At 40.2% G+C, this 24,735-nt stretch overlaps 2 protein-coding genes and 1 long non-coding RNA gene across 3 annotated transcripts; 1 reads left to right on the plus strand and 2 right to left on the minus strand.

The window, feature by feature from the left end:
• Positions 1 to 1,356: 1,356 nt before the first annotated feature.
• LOC128428921 (microsomal glutathione S-transferase 1) lies at positions 1,357 to 21,846 on the minus strand. The gene is made up of 4 exons (XM_053415193.1): positions 21,731 to 21,846; positions 18,831 to 18,961; positions 18,641 to 18,732; positions 1,357 to 2,049 (listed from the first exon to the last, which is right to left on the minus strand). The coding sequence occupies exons 2-4, from the start codon at positions 18,954 to 18,956 to the stop codon at positions 1,803 to 1,805; spliced, it is 465 nt and encodes a 154-aa protein (XP_053271168.1). The 5' UTR covers positions 18,957 to 18,961; positions 21,731 to 21,846; the 3' UTR covers positions 1,357 to 1,802.
• Positions 2,854 to 6,787, plus strand: LOC128428923 (uncharacterized). Its single transcript, XR_008333850.1, has 3 exons — positions 2,854 to 3,730; positions 4,614 to 4,667; positions 4,919 to 6,787. It is a non-coding gene; the product is annotated as an uncharacterized LOC128428923 (long non-coding RNA).
• Positions 21,847 to 22,123: 277 nt separating the features above from the next.
• On the minus strand, positions 22,124 to 24,353 carry LOC128428922 (microsomal glutathione S-transferase 1). Its single transcript, XM_053415194.1, has 4 exons — positions 24,246 to 24,353; positions 23,833 to 23,962; positions 23,315 to 23,406; positions 22,124 to 22,540 (listed from the first exon to the last, which is right to left on the minus strand). The coding sequence occupies exons 2-4, from the start codon at positions 23,947 to 23,949 to the stop codon at positions 22,294 to 22,296; spliced, it is 456 nt and encodes a 151-aa protein (XP_053271169.1). The 5' UTR covers positions 23,950 to 23,962; positions 24,246 to 24,353; the 3' UTR covers positions 22,124 to 22,293.
• Between the last annotated feature and the right edge of the window lie 382 nt (positions 24,354 to 24,735).

Below are 24,735 nucleotides of genomic sequence, written 5' to 3' on the forward strand. Positions count from 1 at the left end.
TATGTGCAGTAATTAACACGTGTATATCACGGAATATAAAGAATCAGCTATTTAATATCTCCCAAGCTCTCACGGACTTGTTCTTTGTGTTTGTTTCATCCTTGGGCAGAACATTATTACACGTTACATCATTCATTCTGACATGAGCTGCTGAGGTAATCAAAATACGGTTCATTTAAATCTCTGTTTCAGTCTGTAAAGGAAATGACTAATGAACCGAATGTGTATTATAATATCACACAAACTGGAGATAAAATAAGACTCACATATTGGTTTTTAGTTAATTTTCTGCCATAATAATGAAGTCTAAATTAAATGTGGAGAATAACTTGGAATCAATACACAAAGCTATTATCAATAAGAAAAGACATGAACTTCTGTTTTTTGTCATATTAGAGAAATCATACAGAGAAGTGGACAATACAAGAAGAAGGTTCGATTTATGGAAACACAATATGGTAAATATATAATTGTGGATATACAGTACGATCTGCTGAAGGGGAAAAAATGTTAATGTCGTGGAAAAATGATATTGTGTGTGTGTGCGTGTTTGAATAACCTCAAACTCAAAAAGCAAGAAATAAGAGATATCTGTCTCGGGACTGATAAAAGTGAAAGGGACGACCAGGAGAAACTTTTCATTATTGTATCAATTCGAAAAATCAACAACTCTATATATAAGACAAATAAAATCCAAATAGAAAATAAATAAAAATATGCTTGGAAATATAGTTTTCTTCACATTATAAATATAAAAATATGCCCCTGCAGAGGTTCTTCTTGTTCCTGTAGACACATGCTGCTGCTGGTGGATTATGATTGATACAAGATAAATCAATTAAACGGCTCAAACATTAGGTTTCTATGGAAATGTGTTGTCCTCATTGTGAAGGATGGCAGAGTGTAACAGTTTATTTATTTAGAGAGAAAGAAACTCCCACTCCTGTATTTTTCCCTGTTTTTGCCATGACTGTTTTAAATGTTAAATTATATTTAAATCAATAATTAAATAATAACATGTTGTGGCTTTCTCTCTCCTTATATATCCTGTCTGTATCTCGACTGCCACCATTAAATAAAGGGAAATGTATTTATAATTAATGTGTCATAGCAATTTTACAAACTAAATTTTTTTATTTATGTTTCCACTGTCACAGGACATCACCCTCTCTGAGGTGCAGATACTGATACAGTACAATATCAATTTCTGAATATTTAGTGGAAATTTCCTGAAATGTTTTGACAAATAATTGAGGATGAACAAATACAAACAAGTGAACATGTGAATGTTGATCACTGAAACATGAGGTGTGAATTAATATTTAGTTCTTCACTGAATAACAGTAAATAATCAAGTTGATGGATTGTTTGTCTTTATTCACCTGTAGAAATATTGCAGGAGCGTCACATTAGGATATCAGACAAATAATTCAAAAAGAATCAAAGTTATTATTTCTGACTATCGTTGATCAGTCCGACAATAATAAGCTATTTATTAATTCCAAATCCCAAATTATTATTACAGCAGGGCTTATGTATTTAAAGGGACATCACATCTTATGTCCATATGATGCTGTGTTTCATATTTCCATTATTAGTAATGGGCCATAAAAAGTGGGGGTTCAATTAGACTGGCGGGCATGGGGGTCCATCCCTATATATTATTTTGAGATTTAAATGTCCATTATTGTCCATTACACTGACCAGTCCACCTACAGAGAGTATTTCACTTATCTTTAAAAAAATATGTCAAGGTAGAATTCACACAAATAGATGTATGCATGGTGGGAGTTATGTCATGTCTACAGGAGGAGAACTGTTCTGAGCACCCTGTAAGCCATAGAGAAGGTGACTGTCAGGCCCACTATAAAGCCCAGGGCCCGGCTGGGCTGAGGCAGAGCGCAGACGTAGGCCATGGTGTGGAAGATCCGAGCTCCGGCAAAGATTCGGAAGTGAAGCAGAGCAGCTGAAAGATCAGGTGCTGTCAGGGCGTAGAGGAGGCCGACCACCACGAAGGGAACGATGTTCTCCAGGTCGTTCAGGTGACACCTGGACACAACAACACATATGGAGCAAAGTGTTAGTGCACGATGTGTCTCTGCCCGAACATGTAACATGACCGACTGCCGGTTTAACGCTGCCCTCAAGTTATAAATGCTCTTGACAGGAGATGTCGGCTGCACCACTTCTAGGAGCCAGAAAACAAGTGTCTGTGTAACTTTGTTCTTTATTAGGGCCCGAGCACCGAATGGTGAGAGGCCCTATTGAATCTGTAAGGATTTTTATTATTATTATTATTATTATTATTATTATTAGGGCCCGAGCACCGAATGGTGAGAGGCCCTATTGAATCTGTAAGGATTTTTAGGGCCCGAGCACCGAATGGTGAGAGGCCCTATTGAATCTGTAAGGATTTTTATTATTATTATTATTATTATTATTATTAGGGCCCGAGCACCGAAATCGGTGGGAGGCCCTATTGAAATTGAAATGATTATTATTATTATTATTATTATTATTATTTTTCTTAGCTTAAATGAATTGGCTTTTTGAGGGCTTTAATGTGCTCAAAAAGTTGTAGGAGTTTGCAGTAAATTCGAAGGCGGCGAAAATTTACGTATTCTGGAGTATTTTGAAAAGGGCGTGGCAAAATGGCTCAAGAGCGCCACCTACGGAAAAGCCCCTCATTTAACATTCACCGATCCTCAAAAAAAACAAAGACTATTGTGTGTCATGACTAGATGCACAAAAAAGTCCATCAGTGCATTATGAATAACGCAACAGGAAGCCCGCCAGTTTGACTTTAGTGGCCATTTTGGTCATATTCGATATTTTTTGTTTTAAGTACTCCTCCTACAGCTTTCATCAAATCAACTTACAATTTAGACGATCGTCATCACAACAAAATGGAGATCTAAAGTTATTGAAGGATTAAGTTTTAGCAAAACCGTCTGACCGTGGTGTGGCCTCAAAGTTTGATTAAACGCCATCAAAACACGGGCTCCTGTATCTTGGACATATTTTGTCCAATCGAGTCCAAACTATACACATAAGACAAGAGTCGCGACCTGAAGACATCGGTACAGAAATCGTGACTTAAAATCACAGCGTCCCCTGGTGGCAACAGCAAATGTCTTGTTTTTCTATGTGTTACAGTTTGATTCACTACTCGTAGGGCCTTCATTAAATCAACGTAAAAATTTGATGCATGTGTTCAAAACAAGATGAAGATCTAAAGTTAACGAAATTGCAACTTTTCATAATACTGTGTGACCGTGGTGTGGCTTCCAGTTTGAGGTATGAAAACATCTATATCTGGCAGATGTGCTGCAATATTTAGTCACTAGATGGCAGTGTCAGACCATGCTTTGTGTTATCTATGCATTAACAGACTGTGTTTACAGGGTGGCCAACTTTAGAGGAGAATTAAACCTTTTACAGCATTGCTCAAACTTTGGTTTTAGTCTCAATCGCTAAGTTCTTCCTTCATGACAACTCTGAGGGGGGTAAATTTGTTTTTAACTTCCTTGTTTAAGCGATATAGATGTTTGAAATTCACGTGACGCCACAGTGTAAGCTGTGCTGTGTGTTGTGAGTTCGGCTTTAACCAGGTACAAGTGAACGCCTCATGAAATGGCTTACACCCACATACCCAGTAAATTACACACTTTGATGTTCTGCTCCTTCTCCTGACGGTCACGGTAACGATGTCTGCGCCTCCGTTTCTGTGGTAAGTCACGTTAAGTATTTTATTTCGATGTGATTCGCAGGGTGCCTTTGAATCAGCCGTGATAGCTAAGGGACGCTAATCCGAGAGCTACATACCAGCTCAGTGTATATCAACGGGTTCGATGCGAATGCCAGCTGTTACCGAAACAACCGCCATGAACCCAGGTCCACCAAGCAGAGATAAGCGTTCGTTTATAAGGATGAATCTGAGACAGGAGACTGTGTGTCGGCTTCTTTTTCGCTAGCGCCGGAGGCTAACTAGCTCGCTAACAAGCAAGCTAACAATATCTTCGCATGGGTGCAGTAACTGTTCTTCGACTCGATTGGGGTTATTACCGACAAACACCGACATGAAACGACATGAGCGGGTCCACCCAGCAGATATAAGCGTTACTTTATGCGGATGACTCTGAGACAGGAGACTGTGTGTCGGCTTGTAAGTTAGTTTCGCTAGCGGGCTAGCGATGCTAACTGAAACCTGAGAAACCTGAGTGTTTAAAGTCACATCTGCATTGCAAGAGCAGCTGTTCAAAGGAGCAGTACGTGTCCTAAAGCTCTTTCTTCAGAGTAGTGTTGTAACGTGTTACAGTGAAAAGTAACCGTGTCTCCCACCTTCAGTATTTAAATCGTTAATCTCAGACAGACTTCACTGAATTCTTTTGTTAAATATGAGTAAATCATAGCCTTGTAACTTTACTAGAACAGACAGTGTCATACAGAATTGTAGGCTAATATGCACTACCTATTTCCTAAGCTGAAATGATTATGATCTGATTAACTTTGAATTCATATTTTATTATTACCATGTAAAAGTCTGTTAAGCAGATAACATGGCACATGTATGACTTAACATATCTGTGTATTTGTGTTCAATGTTCCTCTAGGATGTCCAGCGTAAGACACAACTTGAATCCAACCAGACTGAACACTGACTCCAGGTACAGACCTGTTTTCATTACTTAGAAAGTATTGCACATAATACATAATGTGTTAAATTATAATGCAATACTTTTAATGTGAAATAGCTCCATACTAAACATTCATTGTCATGGTAGTGCACGTTTTAATCCAAAAGCATATTCAAATACATAGTTGAATATCCACCGAAAATAAGAATACACACTTTGTTCATATGTAACTCTTTCTCTATAATTATGACATACTTTCATGTTTCCTATCATTTCATTAGGGACGGACGAGCCTGAAGGACACAGCTGTGATGACCATGTTCTGTCTCTTATGACAAAGCAGAAATATAAAACACTGGGTTCTTATCTAAAGTGTATCAAATCAGATCTCCACCATGTTGCTGCTGAGGACATCAGGTGCTGCAGTTCTTCATCTATGAAGATGAAAAAACTCACTGTTAAAGAATGTTTTGTGTTGTGTATGAAGCACAACAGATTTCAGATAGAACCGTTGTACTGTGGTCTGGGTTTGTATCCTAATGGTTAAATGCACATATTTTAAGTCGCTTTTGATAAAAGTACTGAAAGAAATACAACATTGTAAAAATAGATAAAATGTCTTTCTACCTCATCTGTAATATTCAAGGTGATAATCTCCCACAGAGCTATTGATAACAGTCCACATCAAGTCTCTCCACTTCCCTCGGTGTGAAAACATAATTATATAATTAATTTGAGAACTGTTTACAACACTTATGTGTGGAGATTATACTCATATCTAAACTGTCATATTCACTGTAAAACTCCATGACAGGCTAAATAAACGCGGTGGGAATAGTAATGGTGGATATAATATATTGTAACTTTACTAGAACAGACAGTGTTCATAGAGAATTTGAAAATGATGTACACTACCTATTTCCTAAGATGAAATGATTATGATCTGATTATTTTTATGTTTCCTCTCATTTTATTAGGGACGGACGAGCCTGAAGGACACAGCTGTGATGACCAATTGACCATGTTTTGTCTCTTATGGCAAAGCAGAAATATTAAACACTGGGTTCTTATCTAAAGTGTATCAAATCAGAAAGCAAAAGATACACATTGTTGTAATAAGTTTCTATTATTTTAACCAACAATAATAAAGATAGAAATGAATTGTTATCCATGACATGAGCAATGACTGTTACCACTAAACAGTTGCAGGCCATCTTTATTTAAGGGAGGAATTTAGAAGTGTTGTGTAGCTTCTGATGATGATGCAGTCGTCCACGTGTTGACCACCATGTTGCTGCTGACGACGTCAGGTGCTGCAGTTCCTCATCTATGAAGAGAAGAAACGCACTGTTAAAGAATGTTTTGAGTTGTGTATGAAGCACAACAGATTTCAGATAGAACCGTTGTACTGTGGTCTGGGTTTGTATCCTAATGGTTAAATGCACATATTTTAAGTCGCTTTTGATAAAAGTACTGAAAGAAATACAACATTGTAAAAATAGATAAAATGTCTTTCTACCTCATCTGTAATATTCAAGGTGATAATCTCCCACAGAGCTATTGATAACAGTCCACATCAAGTCTCTCCACTTCCCTCGGTTTGAAAACATAATTATATAATTAATTTGAGAACTGTTTACAACACTGATGTGTGGAGATTATAATCATATCTAAACTGTCATATTCACTTTAAAACTCCATGACAGGCTAAATAAACGCGGTGGGAATAGTAATGGTGGATATACCAGCCTTCAACAGAATAATGGTGAAACATAGTTACTATCACATGCAACTTACACGTGTAGCATATTGATATTAACTTATTATAATAAAACATAAAGTCTCAACCAAACATACGACCCTGCAGCTAACTTGCTTCAATCTGTTCATTAGACGTGTTAAATAAACGGTAACTTTTATAACAGTTTTATATTAAAAAAGCCTTGCGGCATGTAAGCATATGATGATAGATAAAGCAATAGGTTTTGTTGTAGTATAGTTTCAAGGTTACTTACCTCTAGTTCATAGAGCCTCCTGCTGGCTACAGTAAGTGAAGCGATAGTCCTTGCCGCAGTGCCCAAACGCATGCAACGCAGAGACGAGCGCTTCTCATTGAACGTTCTCTCTTCACCGACCGCAACAGACTTGAAATTGCCTGTGCTCGGGCCCGTTAGTGCTACAACGTAGCCCTAGTTAGGGCCCGAGCACCGAATGGTGAGAGGCCCTATTGAATCTGTAAGGATTTTTATTATTATTATTATTATTATTATTTCCCTTTGGGGGGCTTTTTCAGGGTCTAGACATGCTCAAAAAGTTATGAAACTTTGCAGGAAATTCAAGGTCTGCGGATATTTTAGTATTCTGGAGTAATTGGAATTGGGCGTGGCAAAATGGCTCTACAGCGCCCCCTGGAACCAGCCCCTAGGTTTCCACATAACGGATTTTCATCAAAATCTGGATATAGGTGTATCGTGACCAGTCATGAAAAAAAGTCTCATGGAGCATTATGAAAAACGCAACAGGAAGTCCGCCATTTTGCTTTTAGTGGCCATTTTGGCAATATCCCACATTTTTACTTTTACGTACTTGTCCCAGGGCTTTCATCAGATCAACTTCAAATTCAGATGAGTGTCATCACAACAAGATGGAGATAAAAAATGATTGAGGGATTTTTTTTTTATCACACCGTGTGACCGTGGCATGGCGTTAAAAATTGGTTACACGCCATCAAAACACGGGCATCTGTATCTCGGACATACATGTTCCAATCAAGTCCAAACTAGACATGTAAGACAATAGTCCCCGCCTGATGACATCTATGCATAAATGATGACTTAAAACCGCAGCGCCCCCTGGTGGCAACAGGAAATGTCTTGTTTTTTGCTTGTCTTACACTTGGATGAATTTCTCCTCATCCACTGACCTCAACCATGTCAAACTGTATCAAATGGGTCCCAAGACATTGACAATGAAGACATAAGATTACCGTTACTTTTCGTCAAACGCCATATGAATGGCGTGGCATTAAAGTTCATCAACTCGCCATGAAACACGAAATTGCTGTAACTTCAGTGTTCATGATTCTATCTCTCTCAAACTACATGTGTGTAACAACAGCCCCCCCCTGAAGATATTCATATGGTTTTAAGAAATGGGCGTGGCAAAAAAACTGACCAGCGCCCCCTATAGGGCAACCCCGGCACTACGATGGCCGACATTTATACAAATCTATCGGGACATGTGTCGTTTCATAACAAACAAAAAAATATCTTGGATAGGTATGCTTGACCAAACAGGGAGGCCGCCATTTTGGATTAAGTGGCCATTTTTTTTCCATATTCCACATTTTTACTTGATGCACTTGTCCCAGGGCTTTCATCAGATTAACTTCAAATTAAGATCAGTGCCATCACAACAAGATGGAGATAAAAAGTGATTAAGAGATTGACCTTTCGTCACACCGTGTGACCGTGGCGTGGCGTCTTGAGTTTGATTAAACGCCATCAAAACACGAGGTTCTGTATCTCGGACATACATTGTCCAATCGAGTCCAAACTAGACATGTAAGACAAGGGTGCCATCCTGATGACATCTACACAGAAATTATGACTTGAAATTACAGCGCCCCCTGGTGGCTACAGGAAGTGACATGTTTTATACTTTGATGAACTGCTCCTGGCTGATTTACAATATACAGCTCAAATCAGATCAGTCAAGTCATTAGATCATGGTCAGAATTGTGACGTTTCCTCAAACCGTGTAAACATTGATGTGCGGCGAAGGATTTTCCTTCGCCAAAGGACACGATGTTATCATAACTCCACTGTGCATTGTCCTATCACTACCAAACTTCTGTCACATGGTCAGAGTCCAAGCCTGAACAGCTCTATGTGTCAATATTTCCTCACTGTCATAGCGCCACCTACTGATTCGCCAGGAAACAGGAAGTACTTTGTTAATCCACTCTGCATTATCCAACCGGCTCCAAACTACTGACCTATGATCACAATACTATTCTGAACAGCTCCACATATAAATATTAGTTCAGGGTCATAGCGCCACCTACTGATCAGTGTGAAAATTAAGTTGTGTTAACATTGTCCAATTGACACAAAATTGCTCACGCTACATCAGAGCGCCTACATGAACAGATATATATGTCTGTGCGTAATAATAGTGATGGCGCCACCTACTGGCAAACCTACTGCCGCAGAGCGCAAAACGCATTTAACGTGGAGAAGTGCATGCTCGATCGATGATGTGCGCTTGGTCATCGATCGCTCTCTCCACCGACCGCAACAGGCTTCAACGTGCGGGTGCTCGGGCCCGCAAGTGCTACAACGTAGCCCTAGTTATTATTAGGGCCCGAGCACCGAAATCGGTGGGAGGCCCTATTGAAATTGAAATGATTATTATTATTATTATTATTATTATTTTTCTTAGCTTAAATGAATTGGCTTTTTGAGGGCTTTAATGTGCTCAAAAAGTTGTAGGAGTTTGCAGTAAATTCGAAGGCGGCGAAAATTTACGTATTCTGGAGTATTTTGAAAAGGGCGTGGCAAAATGGCTCAAGAGCGCCACCTACGGAAAAGCCCCTCATTTAGCATTCACCGATCTTCAAAAAAAACAAAGACTATTTTGTATCATGACTAGATGCACAAAAAAGTCCATCAGTGCATTATGAATAACGCAACAGGAAGCCCGCCAGTTTGACTTTAGTGGCCATTTTGGTCATATTCCATATTTTTTCTTTGATGTACTTGTCGTACAGCTTTCATCAGATCAACTTCAAATTTAGACGATCGTCATCACAACAAATTGGAGATCTAAAGTTATTGAAGGATTACGTTTTAGCAAAACCGTCTGACCGTGGTGTGGCGTTAAAGTTTGATGAAACGCCATCAAAACACAAGCTTCCATATTTCAGACATAGTTTGTCCAATTGAGTCCAAACTAGACACATACGACAAGAGTCGCGACCAGAAGACATCACTGCAGAAATTGTGACTTACAATCACAGCGCCCCCTGGTGGCAACAGGAAATGTCTTGTTTTTAAGACGTGTTATGTTTTTATGTACTACTCGGAGAGCTTTCATCAGATCAACTTAAAAATTAGATGAGACTCTACAAAACAAGATGAAGATCTAAAGTTATCAAAATTTAAACTTTTCATCAATCCGTGTGACCGTGGTGAGGCTTAAAATCTTGATGTGCAAAATGAAAAGACCTGTTTTCATTTCAACCATGTATGTGTTTCATGGTCTTATACTGACCTCTAGTGGCTTTATATTGCCGGCACAACCTACTTGTACCGCAATATTAAGTCACTAGAGGGCAGTGTAGGATCATGGTTTGACCAAGGCACAAATTGTGTCACCTAAGGCAGGGGTAGGCAACCTTTACTATTTCCTCCACTCTTCCCCCAATTTAAAGCTGTCTGTTGCCGCACAACATATTTGATAACACAGGTTATAAAGTTATATATATATATATATATATATATATAGTCATGCAATATATATAAAAACTATAGTTTGTTGCATTTATTAAATAATAGAACGACAATAAAGACAACTGTTGACATTTAACTGCTATTTTTACCTGTTACAAAATAGGAAAACACCAAACTCTGACCATGGCGTGGAGTCAAAGTCTGATCACACGCCATCAAAACACGAGTGTCTGTATCTTGGACATATTTGGTCCAATCAACTCCAAACTAGACATGTAAGACAAGGGTCGCGACCTGATGACATCTACAAAGACATCATGACTTAAAATCCTAGCGCCACTGGCTACAGGAAGTGAAGCGTTTATTGTTGCTGCAGAGCTTAAAACGCACGCAAGGCAGAGACATGCGCTTGGTCATCGATCGTTCTCTCTCCCCCGACCGCAACAGACTTGAAATTGCCTGTGCTCGACCACTCTTCCCCCAATTTAAAGCTGTCTGGTGCCACACAACATATTTGATAACACAGGTTATAAAGTTATATATATATATATAGACATACAATATATATAAAAACTATAGTTTGTTGCATTTATTAAATAATAGAACGACAATAAAGACAACTGTTGACATTTAACTGCTATTTTTACCTGTTACAAAATAGGAAAACACTAAACTCTTACCATGGCGTGGAGTCAAAGTCTGATCACACGCCATCAAAACACGAGCGTCTGTATCTTGGACATATTTGGTCCAATCAACTCCAAACTAGACATGTAAGACAAGAGTCGCGACCTGATGACATCTACAAAGACACCATGACTTAAAATCCTAGCGCCACCTGCTGGCTACAGGAAGTGAAGCGTTTATTCTTGCTGCAGAGCTTAAAACGCAAGCAAGGCAGAGACGTGCGCTTGGTCATCGATCGCTCTCTCTTCCCCGACCGCAACAGACTTGAAATTGCCTGTGCTCGGGCCCGTTAGTGCTACAACGTAGCCCTAGTTATTATTATTATTATTATTTCCCTTTGGGGGGCTTTTTCAGGGTCTAGACATGCTCAAAAAGTTATGAAACTTTGCAGGAAATTCAAGGTCTGCGGATATTTTAGTATTCTGGAGTAATTGGAATTGGGCGTGGCAAAATGGCTCTACAGCGCCCCCTGGAACCAGCCCCTAGGTTTCCACATAACGGATTTTCATCAAAATCTGGATATAGGTGTATCGTGACCAGTCATGAAAAAAAGTCTCATGGAGCATTATGAAAAACGCAACAGGAAGTCCGCCATTTTGCTTTTAGTGGCCATTTTGGCAATATCCCACATTTTTACTTTTACGTACTTGTCCCAGGGCTTTCATCAGATCAACTTCAAATTCAGATGAGTGTCATCACAACAAGATGGAGATAAAAAATGATTGAGGGATTTTTTTTTTATCACACCGTGTGACCGTGGCATGGCGTTAAAAATTGGTTACACGCCATCAAAACACGGGCATCTGTATCTCGGACACACATGTTCCAATCAAGTCCAAACTAGACATGTAAGACAATAGTCCCCGCCTGATGACATCTATGCATAAATGATGACTTAAAACCGCAGCGCCCCCTGGTGGCAACAGGAAATGTCTTGTTTTTTGCTTGTCTTACACTTGGATGAATTTCTCCTCATCCACTGACCTCAACCATGTCAAACTGTATCAAATGGGTCCCAAGACATTGACAATGAAGACATAAGATTACCGTGACTTTTCGTCAAACGCCATATGAATGGCGTGGCATTAAAGTTCATCAACTCGCCGTGAAACACGAAATTGCTGTAACTTCAGTGTTCATGATTCTATCTCTCTCAAACTACATGTGTGTAACAACAGCCCCCCCCTGAAGATATTCATATGGTTTTAAGAAATGGGCGTGGCAAAAAAACTGACCAGCGCCCCCTATAGGGCAACCCCGGCACTACGATGGCCGACATTTATACAAATCTATCGGGACATGTGTCGTTTCATAACAAACAAAAAAATATCTTGGATAGGTATGCTTGACCAAACAGGGAGGCCGCCATTTTGGATTAAGTGGCCATTTTTTTTCCATATTCCACATTTTTACTTGATGCACTTGTCCCAGGGCTTTCATCAGATTAACTTCAAATTAAGATCAGTGCCATCACAACAAGATGGAGATAAAAAGTGATTAAGAGATTGACCTTTCGTCACACCGTGTGACCGTGGCGTGGCGTCTTGAGTTTGATTAAACGCCATCAAAACACGAGGTTCTGTATCTCGGACATACATTGTCCAATCGAGTCCAAACTAGACATGTAAGACAAGGGTGCCATCCTGATGACATCTACACAGAAATTATGACTTGAAATTACAGCGCCCCCTGGTGGCTACAGGAAGTGACATGTTTTATACTTTGATGAACTGCTCCTGGCTGCTTTAAGATATACAGCTCAAATGAGCTCAGTCAAGTCATTGAATCAAGGTCAGAATTGTGACATTTCCTCAAACCATGTAAACATTGATGTTTGGCGAAGGATCATCCTTCGCCAAAGGACACGATGTTTTCATAAGTCCACTGTGCATTGTCCTATCACTACCAAACTTCTGTCACATGATAAGAGTACAAGCCTGAACAGCTCTATGTGTCAATATTTCCTCAGTGTCATAGTTATTATTATTAGGGCCCGAGCACCGAATGGTGAGAGGCCCTATTGAAATTGTAGGCATTATTCTTATTATTATTATTCTTATTATTCTCCGAACAATGAATTGGCTTTTTGAGGGCTTCAACGTGCTCAAAAAGTTTTTAAACTTTCCAGTAAATTAGAGAGTGGTGAAAATTTACGTAATCTGGAGTATTTGGAAATGGGCGTGGCAAAACGGCTCAACAGCGCCCCCTGGAACCAGCCCTTAGGTTTCCACATAAGCGATTTTCACCAAAATCTAGACACTGGTGTAACGTGAATAATCATAGAAAAAAGTCTCTTGGAGCATTATGAAAAACGCAACAGGAAGCCCGCCATTTTGGATTTAGTGGCCATTTTGGCCAAATTCCACATTTTTAGTTTAATGTACTTGTCGTAGAGCTTTCATCAGATCAACTTAAAAATTAGACGCGTGTCATCACAACAAGATTGAGAAAAAAAATGATCAACGGAATTTTTTTCCGTCACTTCGTGTGACCGTGGCGTGTCGTCAAAGTTTGGTTCCACGCCATCAAAACACAAGCATCTGTATCTCAAACATACATGGTCCAATCAAGTCCAAACTAGACATGTAAGAGAAGAGTCCCGGCCTGATGACATCTACACAGAAATAATGACTTAAAATCACAGCGCCCCCTGGTGGCACCAGGAAATGTCTTGTTTTTTGCTTGTCTTACACTTGGATGTATTCCTCCTCATCCACTGACCTCAACCATGTCAAACTGTATCAAATGGGTCTCAAGACATTGATAATGAAGGCATAAGATAACTGTGCCTTTTCGTCAAACGCCATATTAATGGGGTGGCATCAAAGTTCATCAACTCGCCGCGAAACACGAAATTGCTCTAACTTCAGTGTTCATGGCTCTATCTCACTCAAACTAAATGTGTGCAACAACATCCCCCCCCTGAAGATTTTCATATGGTTTTAAGGAATGGGCGTGTCAAAATAACTGACTAGCGCCCCCTAACGGGCAGCCCCGGCACTACGATTGGCCGACAAGTACAAAAATCGATTTGGGCATGTGTCTTTTCATAACAAACAAATAAGTCTCTTGGATAGATATGCTAGACTAAACAGGAAGCCCGCCATTTTGGATTTAGTGGCCATTTTAGCCCTATTCCACATTTTTACTTTGATTTACTTGTCGTAGAGCTTTCATCAGATAAACTTCAAATTCAGATGAGTGTCATCACAACAAGATTGAGATAAAAACTGATTAAGGGATTTCTTTCCCTTCACACCGTGTGACCGTGGCATGGGGTTAAAGTTTGGTTACACGCCATCAAAACACGAGCATCTGTATCTCGAACATACATGGTCCAATCAAGTCCAAACTAGACATGTAAGACAAGAGTTCTGGCTTGATGACATCTACACAGAAATTATGACTTGAAATCACAGCGCCCCCTGGTGGCAACATGAATTGACATGCTTTATTCTTTGATGAACTGCTCCTGGCTGCTTTAAGATATACAGCTCAAATGAGCTCAGTCAAGTCATTGAATCAAGGTCAGAATTGTGACATTTCCTCAAACCATTTAAACATTGAGGTGCGGCGAAGGATCATCCTTCGCCAAAGGACACGATGTTTTCATAATTAGGGCCCGAGCACCGAAATCGGTGAGAGGACCTATTGAAATTGAAAAGATTATTATTATTATTATTTTTCTTCGCTCAGTGAATTGGCTTTTTGAGGGCTTTAACGTGCTCAAAAAGTTTCTAAAGTGTACAGTAAATTAGAAATGTGCGCAAGTTTACGTATTCTGAAGTATTTGGGAACGGGTGTGTCAAAACCGCTCAATAGCGCCACCTACGGAAAAGCCCCTCATTTAGCATTCACCGATCATCAAAAAAAACAAAGACTATTGTGTATCATGACTAGATGCACAAAAAAGTCCATCAGTGCATTATGAATAACGCAACAGGAAGCCCGCCAGTTTGACTTTAGTGGCCATTTTGGTCATATTCGATATTTTTTCTTTTAAGTACTCCTCCTACAGCTTTCATCAAATCAACTTACAATTTAGACGATCGTCATCACAACAAAATGGAGATCTAAAGTTATTGAAGGATTAAGTTTTAGCAAAACCGTCTGACCGTGGTGTGGCCTCAAAGTTTGATTAAACGCCATCAAAACACAGGCTCCTGTATCTTGGACATATTTTGTCCAATCGAGTCCAAACTATACACATAAGACAAGAGTCGCGACCTGAAGACATCGGTACAGAAATCGTGACTTAAAATCACAGCGTCCCCTGGTGGCAACAGCAAATGTCTTGTTTTTCTATGTCTTACAGTTTGACTCACTTCTCGTAGGGCCTTCATCAAATCAACGTAAAAATTTGATGCATGTGTACAAAACAAGATGAAGATCTAAAGTTATCAAAATTTAAACTTTTCATCAATCTGTGTGACCGTGGTGAGGCTTATAAATTTGATAAACAAAATGAAAACACCATGTCTGTAGTTAATGGTCCAACACTGCTCTCTAGTGACTTAATATTGAATTACACCTGTAGTGCCAATATTAAGGCACCAGAGGTCAGTGTAACACCATGGTTTGATCAAGACACAAAATGTAACTATTGAAAAAGCCATTTCGTCCCCTCTTCCCCCAATTTAAATCTGTCTGGAGCCGCACAACATATTTGATAACACAGGTTATAAAGTTATATATATACATATATATATATATAGTTATACAATATATATAAAAACTATAGTTTGTTGCATTTATTAAATAACAGAACGACAATAAAGACAACTGTTGACATTTAACTGGTATTTTTACCTGCTACAAAATAGGAAAACACCATACTCTGACCATGGCGTGGAGTCAAAGTCTGATCACATGCCATCAAAACACGAGCGTCTGTATCTTGGACATATTTGGTCCAATCAACTCCAAACTAGACATGTAAGACAAGAGTCGCGATCTGATGACATCTACAAGGACACCATGACTTAAAATCCTAGCGCCACCTGCTGGCTACAGGAAGTGAAGCGTTTATTCTTGCTGCAGAGCTTAAAACGCACGCAAGGCAGAGACGTGCGCTTGGTCATCGATCGCTCTCTCTTCCCCGACCGCAACAGACTTGAAATTGCCTGTGCTCGGGCCCGTTAGTGCTACAACGTAGCCCTCGTTATTATTATTTCCCTTTGGGGGGCTTTTTCAGGGTCTAGACATGCCCAAAAAGTTATGAAACTTTGCAGGAAATTCAAGGTCTGCGGATATTTTAGTATTCTGGAGTAATTGGAATTGGGCGTGGCAAAATGGCTCTACAGCGCCCCCTGGAACCAGCCCCTAGGTTTCCACATAACGGATTTTCATCAAAATCTGGATATAGGTGTATCGTGACCAGTCATGAAAAAAAGTCTCATGGAGCATTATGAAAAACGCAACAGGAAGTCCGCCATTTTGCTTTTAGTGGCCATTTTGGCAATATCCCACATTTTTACTTTTACGTACTTGTCCCAGGGCTTTCATCAGATCAACTTCAAATTCAGATGAGTGTCATCACAACAAGATGGAGATAAAAATTGATTGAGGGATTTTTTTTTTATCACACCGTGTGACCGTGGCATGGCGTTAAAAATTGGTTACACGCCATCAAAACACGGGCATCTGTATCTCGGACATACATGTTCCAATCAAGTCCAAACTAGACATGTAAGACAATAGTCCCCGCCTGATGACATCTATGCATAAATGATGACTTAAAACCGCAGCGCCCCCTGGTGGCAACAGGAAATGTCTTGTTTTTTGCTTGTCTTACACTTGGATGAATTTCTCCTCATCCACTGACCTCAACCATGTCAAACTGTATCAAATGGGTCCCAAGACATTGACAATGAAGACATAAGATTACCGTGACTTTTCGTCAAACGCCATATGAATGGCGTGGCATTAAAGTTCATCAACTCGCCGTGAAACACGAAATTGCTGTAACTTCAGTGTTCATGATTCTATCTCTCTCAAACTACATGTGTGTAACAACAGCCCCCCCCTGAAGATATTCATATGGTTTTAAGAAATGGGCGTGGCAAAAAAACTGACCAGCGCCCCCTATAGGGCAACCCCGGCACTACGATGGCCGACATTTATACAAATCTATCGGGACATGTGTCGTTTCATAACAAACAAAAAAATATCTTGGATAGGTATGCTTGACCAAACAGGGAGGCCGCCATTTTGGATTAAGTGGCCATTTTTTTTCCATATTCCACATTTTTACTTGATGCACTTGTCCCAGGGCTTTCATCAGATTAACTTCAAATTAAGATCAGTGCCATCACAACAAGATGGAGATAAAAAGTGATTAAGAGATTGACCTTTCGTCACACCGTGTGACCGTGGCGTGGCGTCTTGAGTTTGATTAAACGCCATCAAAACACGAGGTTCTGTATCTCGGACATACATTGTCCAATCGAGTCCAAACTAGACATGTAAGACAAGGGTGCCATCCTGATGACATCTACACAGAAATTATGACTTGAAATCACAGCGCCCCCTGGTGGCAACATGAATTGACATGTTTTATTCTTTGATGAACTGCTGCTGGCTGCTTTAAGATATACAGCTCAAATGAGCTCAGTCAAGTCATTGAATCAAGGTCAGAATTGTGACATTTCCTCAAACCATTTAAACATTGAGGTGCGGCGAAGGATCATCCTTCGCCAAAGGACACGATGTTTTCATAAGTCCACTGTGCATTGTCCTATCACTACCAAACTTCTGTCACATGATAAGAGTACAAGCCTGAACAGCTCTATGTGTCAATATTTCCTCAGTGTCATAGCGCCACCTACTGATTATCCATGAAACAGGAAGTACTTTGTTAATCCACACTGCCTTATCCAACCGGCTCCAAACTTCTGACCTATGATCACAATCCTGATCTGAACAGGTCCATATATAAACATTAGTTCAGGGTCATAGCGCCACCTACTGATCAGTGTGAAAATTACATTGTGGTAAAATTTTCCAATTGACACGAAACTGCTCACGCTACATCAGAGCGGCTACTTGAACAGATCTATAAGTCTGTGTGTAATAATAGTGATGGCGCCACCTACTGGCAAACCTACTGCCGCAGAGCGCAAAACGCATGCAACGTGGAGAAGTGCATGCTCGATCGATGATGTGCGCTTAGTCATCGATCGCTCTCTCCACCGACCGCAACAGGCTTCAACGTGCGGGTGCTCGGGCCCGCAAGTGCTACAACGTAGCCCTAGTTTTTAAATGATTCCGAACTTTTATTTCTTGTAATATCTAAAAAGATGGATCATCAGTTGATTTCAAGTCAATGAAAATGTTTAGTATTCCGTCATCTTCATTTCTTCTGATGAACCTTTACCTGATAAAATAGGCGTTATTATTTGTCTGGTCCTGGTTTGGAGGGGACTATGGGTTGTATATATAAAAGTAGGATTGGTTGGATTGGATTTGTTTCCGAAACACTGACCGACCTGCCTGTGCTCTCACTGCACAGGACCGGAGTCTGCAACGTGAGAGACATACATCGCTGAATGAGAGACGCTAGACAGAAGTTAGCAAGTGAGTCACAGAAAAGTTTGCTTGTATTAGTAGTCAGTGGCAGTGCACGTTCATGTGTTTTTCCAGGATCGCCAACCCTAACTTTAATTAATTCAGGGTTTCTTCTATTTATTGAAATAAGGCTGATTAAATTCCAATGATCAGAAGAGAGGAGAAAAGATTTATGAAATTTATGGTGTAAATCTTAAATTAAACAATACCAGTACACCGACAGAATTTGTGTTTGTCAATTTCAGAGTAGTTCTTGCTTCATGTCTCTACTCTTCATAGTAACAGGTGTTATTTTACCTGCGGACCCGTTCCACCTCAGGATCTGTGCCGACCAGTTTCTTGTCTAATGCCGGGGAAGCTAATTTTGTGTCCTCCAGGTTTGCAAACACCTGAGGGGACAGAAAGCAGGTCAGTGTCTCAAACTGTGTGAGTTCTTGTATGAAGCCACACTCTGTTCTGTGGCTGTTATGGTTGAAAAAAAATTCACCTTTCTTGTCAGACGGAAGTAAGATGTGAGAGGTGACATGAGCATCATCTTCAGGATGACAATAGTGGCGTATGTGAAATATGATCGGAGGACTGGGCTGTCCATCACACTGCTTAGCGACGACATTGCCCCTGTGAGAAACAGAAATACATATTTATGCCACTTTAGAGCGAAATGAGGAATGTGGAGCATCTTGTAAAGTTATACTTCAAATACTTTATCTTTTGTCACATCCACATTATCAGAACTTAAAGGTTCAGTGTGTAGAGTTTAGTGACCTCTAGTGGTGAAGTTACGTGTTGCATCTGAATACCCCCCACCTCGAATGCCCCTTCCAAACAGGAAGGACAACCTGTGGTAGCCTTCATTTGTGTTAAAAATCCAAAAGGTGTTTAGTTTGTCCAGTCTGGTCTACTACAAGAAACATGGCGGCCTCCCTAGAGAGGACCCGCTACCACATTAAATATACAGTATTTAAATATAAAGGGCCCATTCTATGGTAAAGAAAACAATTCTAACAATTGAGATGATTACACACTTGTGAGGACATCACTAAGATTATTTTATATGCAATACTTCTCTTTCACCTACATCTTACACACTGAACCCTAAATGTTTATCAGTTTACAACATGTTGTAAATATTTCAGTTACAGAGCTGATAGCAATGCAAGAAAAACTGACCAACGACCAGCTGATCAACATTAACCCACAGCACATTGTACATGCTCATGATTTCCCAAAACACATAATAAGTATGTACATTTACTCTCTGCCCTTGTTTCACACAAGCGGAGAAAGGTCACTGAAGCTCATCAAAATGCAGCAAATGGGTTGATATAGACCTGTTGTGACAAAAGGCTGGAAGACCACTTGGGAAGAGGGTCCTTCAGGCTCCATCCTTTGTATTATTTGTTGTAGTATTTTTTAAGGACACATATTTATCCTCTTTCCTCTAGTGTGTTACCGCGGGCAACACTGGCTACATGAGCGGTACATGTTCATTTCAGTATCCGTGGTTAGAGCGTCCACACTGCGATTGAGCTGCGCTGCTCTATAGAGATTTGAGCTGTCACCTATTTACTCTGTGTACCACGTGTGGGTTCATGGCAGAATAGACCGTGAAAATAATCTTTCGCCTCAGTTTTAATGTCTATCCGTCAAATACGTCACAACATGAATATCTGCAACACTTCCTGTACTTGTGTCAGAGTAAAAGCACTCTCTGGTTTCTGTTGACCGAATCCATTTCATTTGTTATAACCAGGTTTTGATCGTTATCACAGGACTATAACATGCACAGCTGCATATCGTAGAGTCCTGGCATTTGGAAACTTCAGATTGCAGACAAGCTATCTGCGTGAACAACACACGACCACGATACAGTTTGTGCCCAGGCGTTACATAGGTCTTTTGTGTGTGTAAATGGTTAAAGAGTTGAAAGGGAGCTCCTCTTCCCAAAAGGAAACTCTTCATCAGTAATAAGAGCCATATTTCTGGGGAGTATATGCCCAATATTTGCATAATGCACACTAAGAGGTTGGGCTGGCACGCCCCCCTAACAAAGCCATGTCAAGCCAGAGCAGAGAACGACATTTAATACACATGCAGGAAGTGATTGAACAATCACAACAAAGGGGGCCAGCTAGCCTATCAGAGCAGACTGGGCTTTATCAGGAGGCAGGCCTAAATGGGACAGGTGCGCAAACCAATTGTTTCAGACGGAGGCTGAAAAGAGGAGCTGCAGAAATGGAAAGTCTGAGGAAAGTGATGTGTTTCTTCAGAGCATGTGAACTTTTTCAAGTAATGACACTAATCACTATTGCTGTGCTGGTTCTAAGCCTGTGTCCGTTCAGCGAAGCTCGACTCAGCAAACAGAACCACAAACTGGAGAATCATTTGACGTTGCTCTTGTCTATTTCCTAGCAGTCACTGCTACAAAGTGACGGTTATCCTGTTCATTCACAGTTTATCGACATGGATTATATCATGTGTCCACATCACACCGAAATCACACACTGCAATACCTTGGGGCTTTAACCGTGACAAGTGTGAAACCGTCAAATGAACGTTTCTAGAGATAAGTGTCCCACATACTGAGATAGAGAGAGAGAGAGATGTCTGGAATATTTAGATGGATGAACCAGAATATGAACATAACATGTCTTCTTTAAAAAATACTATTGGGACCTGCACCATGCATTCTGCCCTGCTCCATTCAAGGGAAACAGAAACCAGCATAACAAACTAGATAAAGCTATCCCTCTGTGCAGGGGCGGATTTCCCTCGGGGGACAGGGGGGTCCGAACTCTCCCCATCTATAGAGTTCTCCCCCTCAATATCATTGCAAACATCAACAATAACAACGTTCAATAGTGATACAACATTTACTGAACGCATGTTTGCTAATTATAAATGTAATGTAAAGCATTCTTAATCGTTGACAGATTGCCCCCTCCCCCCCTTTCCTTGCCTCACAGTGGTTTGGTCCACTGAGCAATGCCCCCCCTTCTATCGCTCAAACACAAAAACACACTCTCTCTCTCTCACACAGATCTATGCAATCTCAGAGTTTACTGACTTTCTGAAAGTTGCAGGTCTGCAACGGTTCACTAAAAACAACGGCTGTGTCAGACACGTTACTTTTATTCAATAACTCAATAGAATAAAACATTTAGATTTAATCAGACTGGATATTGCTTGTTTAGCGTCTCACTTGAATCTTGAATCTAACTCGACCACTCTGGTACGTGCAGCTGCATCTACCAATGCACTTATTAGACAAACTTTGAAAAAAAATGAAAAGTAATGTAAAGAATAATTATTTCACACAATGTATCAATAAATCATAAACTCCTAAGAATCCTGAGGACATGGTGAGGTGTGCAGCTGAGGTCTTACCTAGTTCTTGTAAAGTCACAGTGAACAGCAAAGACAGTTCCAAAGATCAGCGGGACACAAATGGCTGGATTTTATCCTGGGGGTTGTGTAATCTGTGGGAGGAGCCCTGACCTGGAATAACACTGCTTGGTTTTACTATTACTGCCAAAGACGGATGGAATAACTTTGCCTCAGTAGTATTTTACACTGATCCTTGCACTTTACACCCATTTCAATTGGATATGGTCATTGTAAGTGGTTATTATTCCTTTATGCATTGGCTATAGTTCCATGTAAGTTGTTATGTTTAAGGAACCAGATGGATTTTACTGGATTCACATGAAGGAACTCATAGCAACATGTGAGCTTCACTATCTGATCAATTACACTGAGAAATTAATACCATGACACAAATTTAATAGTCAAGTTTATTAAAAATACATTTCCAATCCATAATTTTGGCAAGTCAAAGGGAATGCAATGAATAAATGGTAAGAATCGATAATAATGCAGCTCGTAGAAACATGAAGCAAAAGTGACAAATGGAAGAAAAGAGGTTCAGGTCCACTGGTCCAGTGTCATGTCTACAGGAGGAGAACTGTGCTGAGCACCCTGTAAGCCATGGAGAAGGTGACCAGCATGCCCAGCATCCAGGACAGACCCCTGCTGGGCTGAGGCAGAGCGCAGACGTAGGCGACGGTGTGGAAGATCCGCGCTCCGGCAAAGATGCGGAAGTGAAGCAGGGCAGCTGAAAGCTCAGGTGCTGTCAGGGCGTAGAGGAGGCCGACCACCACGAAGGGAATGATGTTCTCCAGGTCGTTCAGGTGACACCTAGACACCAACAGCACACGGAAGCTTGTTCGTAAGGAGTCCATACATTTGGTATCTTACAACATATCACATTCCAACTATCCACCCATCCACCCATCCATCCTTAACCTGCTTGTCTGGTTTTTCTTTAAAGAGGTATGGGGACGAGTCGACGCTTGTGCGGTGAATGTGTAATTGTCAGGCCTGTATCTAGCCTTGGAGCTACAGGATTACATGTGCATATATGTGAACATGACAGGGGCGAAGCTAGAGAAGGGGCAAGGGGCCCCAGTTGAAATCTGACTGGCCGTTTAATAGCCAATACATATAAAAATGTATATCTTATATAATATTATTTTAAAGCTATAGAGCAAACAGGGAATAAAGAATGACTTAACTGTGCACCTAGCTGAATCAGGAATTGTGTATGGATATTGGACGAGTAAATGACCCCTCTCTGTAAATTGTGGCCCCTTTATGGCCCCTGATTTACAAACTTTCTAGATCTGCCACTGGTACATGCAGAACATTTCAGGGTCAAACTGTGGTGGTTTGAAAATATGTTGTCCTCAAATGAAATATCTTTGGTATATGGGGGTATAATAAATGTGACATATGGGTTGTTGTTTTTCAGAGAGGACAGTCTGTTAATCTGATAAATCTGAATAATTGAAAGAACATGATTTCAAATATATCACACTGTTCAATGTATGTTATTGTTATATGTATCACACTGTTCAATGTATGTTATTGTTATATGTAGGGCAATGTCAGCCTTTTGTCATCTGGCATCACCTTCGAACACGCTCCACGTCTGGATGGGTTCTCAGCATCTTCTTCTTCTCCTCTGCAGACTTTTTGCCAACATCTTCCTCATTAGAGAAAGCCTACATGGCAGAGATAATACATGCATTGACTCAAAGTCTTCCTCTGCATACATATGATTGTTATTGCCCCTTCAGAACCCTAAGCCTAACCCTTTTTTTTTGCCTGGTCATTCTCTTTTACAACCTGGGTTGTGCCTCAGTTAAAGTGTATACGTGACTTTTGTTTTTGTGGAGCTGCAGCGTGGGAGATTTGTTGGGGGGGGGGGGGGGGGGGGGGGTGGAGTTCTATAATTCTTGCATCATCTTTCCTTCTGTTTACCAGGAGGAAAACCAACAAGTCTTGTTGACTTAAACCGTCTCACTTCTAAGTTAGACGGTTAAGTGAGGCTTATCCAGGTTGAACAGATCCAGGGACTGATCCTGGATGTGTTCAGTATAAAATCATGAAAATTCAAACCAGTAAAGGGCACTACTCTTGTTACCTACCCCTCTGGAGAAGCGGAAGTATCCAGTCAAGGGACCCATCAGCATCATCTTCACAATGACAACGGCAGCATAGGTGGTGAAAGCCCTAAATACCTCATTTTCCATTAGATCAGTCATCTCTGCTTAACAGCTGGACAATAAAAGAAAGAAGCAGGAGTTACTTCACGTGATTCTGTTCAACTTTGAGTTATATCTGTATAATCTACAGATCTCTATAACCTAAATAAAACAATTCAACAGCACATAAACTGGATAAAGAAGTCAATAAAACTCCAACACAACTCCGCAAAAAGTCTATCCATTAGTTGTTGTTCAATGTGTGTATGCAGCATTCTTAGGAAAATAAAAAGATACATGAATGATCTATTGTCAAAAACATGAAACGTAATTTATTGTTTAAGAGCTCAACTTACGTTCTGTCTTGACTCTGCAGGAGTGAAGCAAGTCTGGGGCTGTTGCGTAAGAAAGAAACTGAACTGTGGCCCAGAAGCTCAGAGGGGCGGGGCAGGAAAAATGACAGCGTCACACTCCCTCTGCATTTTTTGCAACTTGCATTCATGGAAATCTTGAAACTAAAACCCCTCACCATGCAGAAGACGAAGTTAAAAAAATATAATAAACATATGTTTAAAAAGTGTGAGGAATGTTTTGAAATGTTATTTATTAGATATTTAGCGCAGGTTCACTCTTTTTGTCTTTCCTCCATTGGGAAGCTCCTCTTGGTCTTTGATCGTTAACAGTTAGAAAATAGTACTATATGAATAATGATTTTGAATAATAATAAGGAATAATACATTTTTATCAATCAATCAATCAATCAATCAAATTTTATTTGTATAGCCCATATTCACAAATTACAATTCATCTCATAGGGCTTTAACAGGGTGTGGCATCCTCTGTCCT

The sequence above is a fragment of the Pleuronectes platessa genome, chromosome 22, assembly GCF_947347685.1.
Source record: "Pleuronectes platessa chromosome 22, fPlePla1.1, whole genome shotgun sequence".
In the NCBI taxonomy this organism is placed as follows: domain Eukaryota; kingdom Metazoa; phylum Chordata; class Actinopteri; order Pleuronectiformes; family Pleuronectidae; genus Pleuronectes; species Pleuronectes platessa.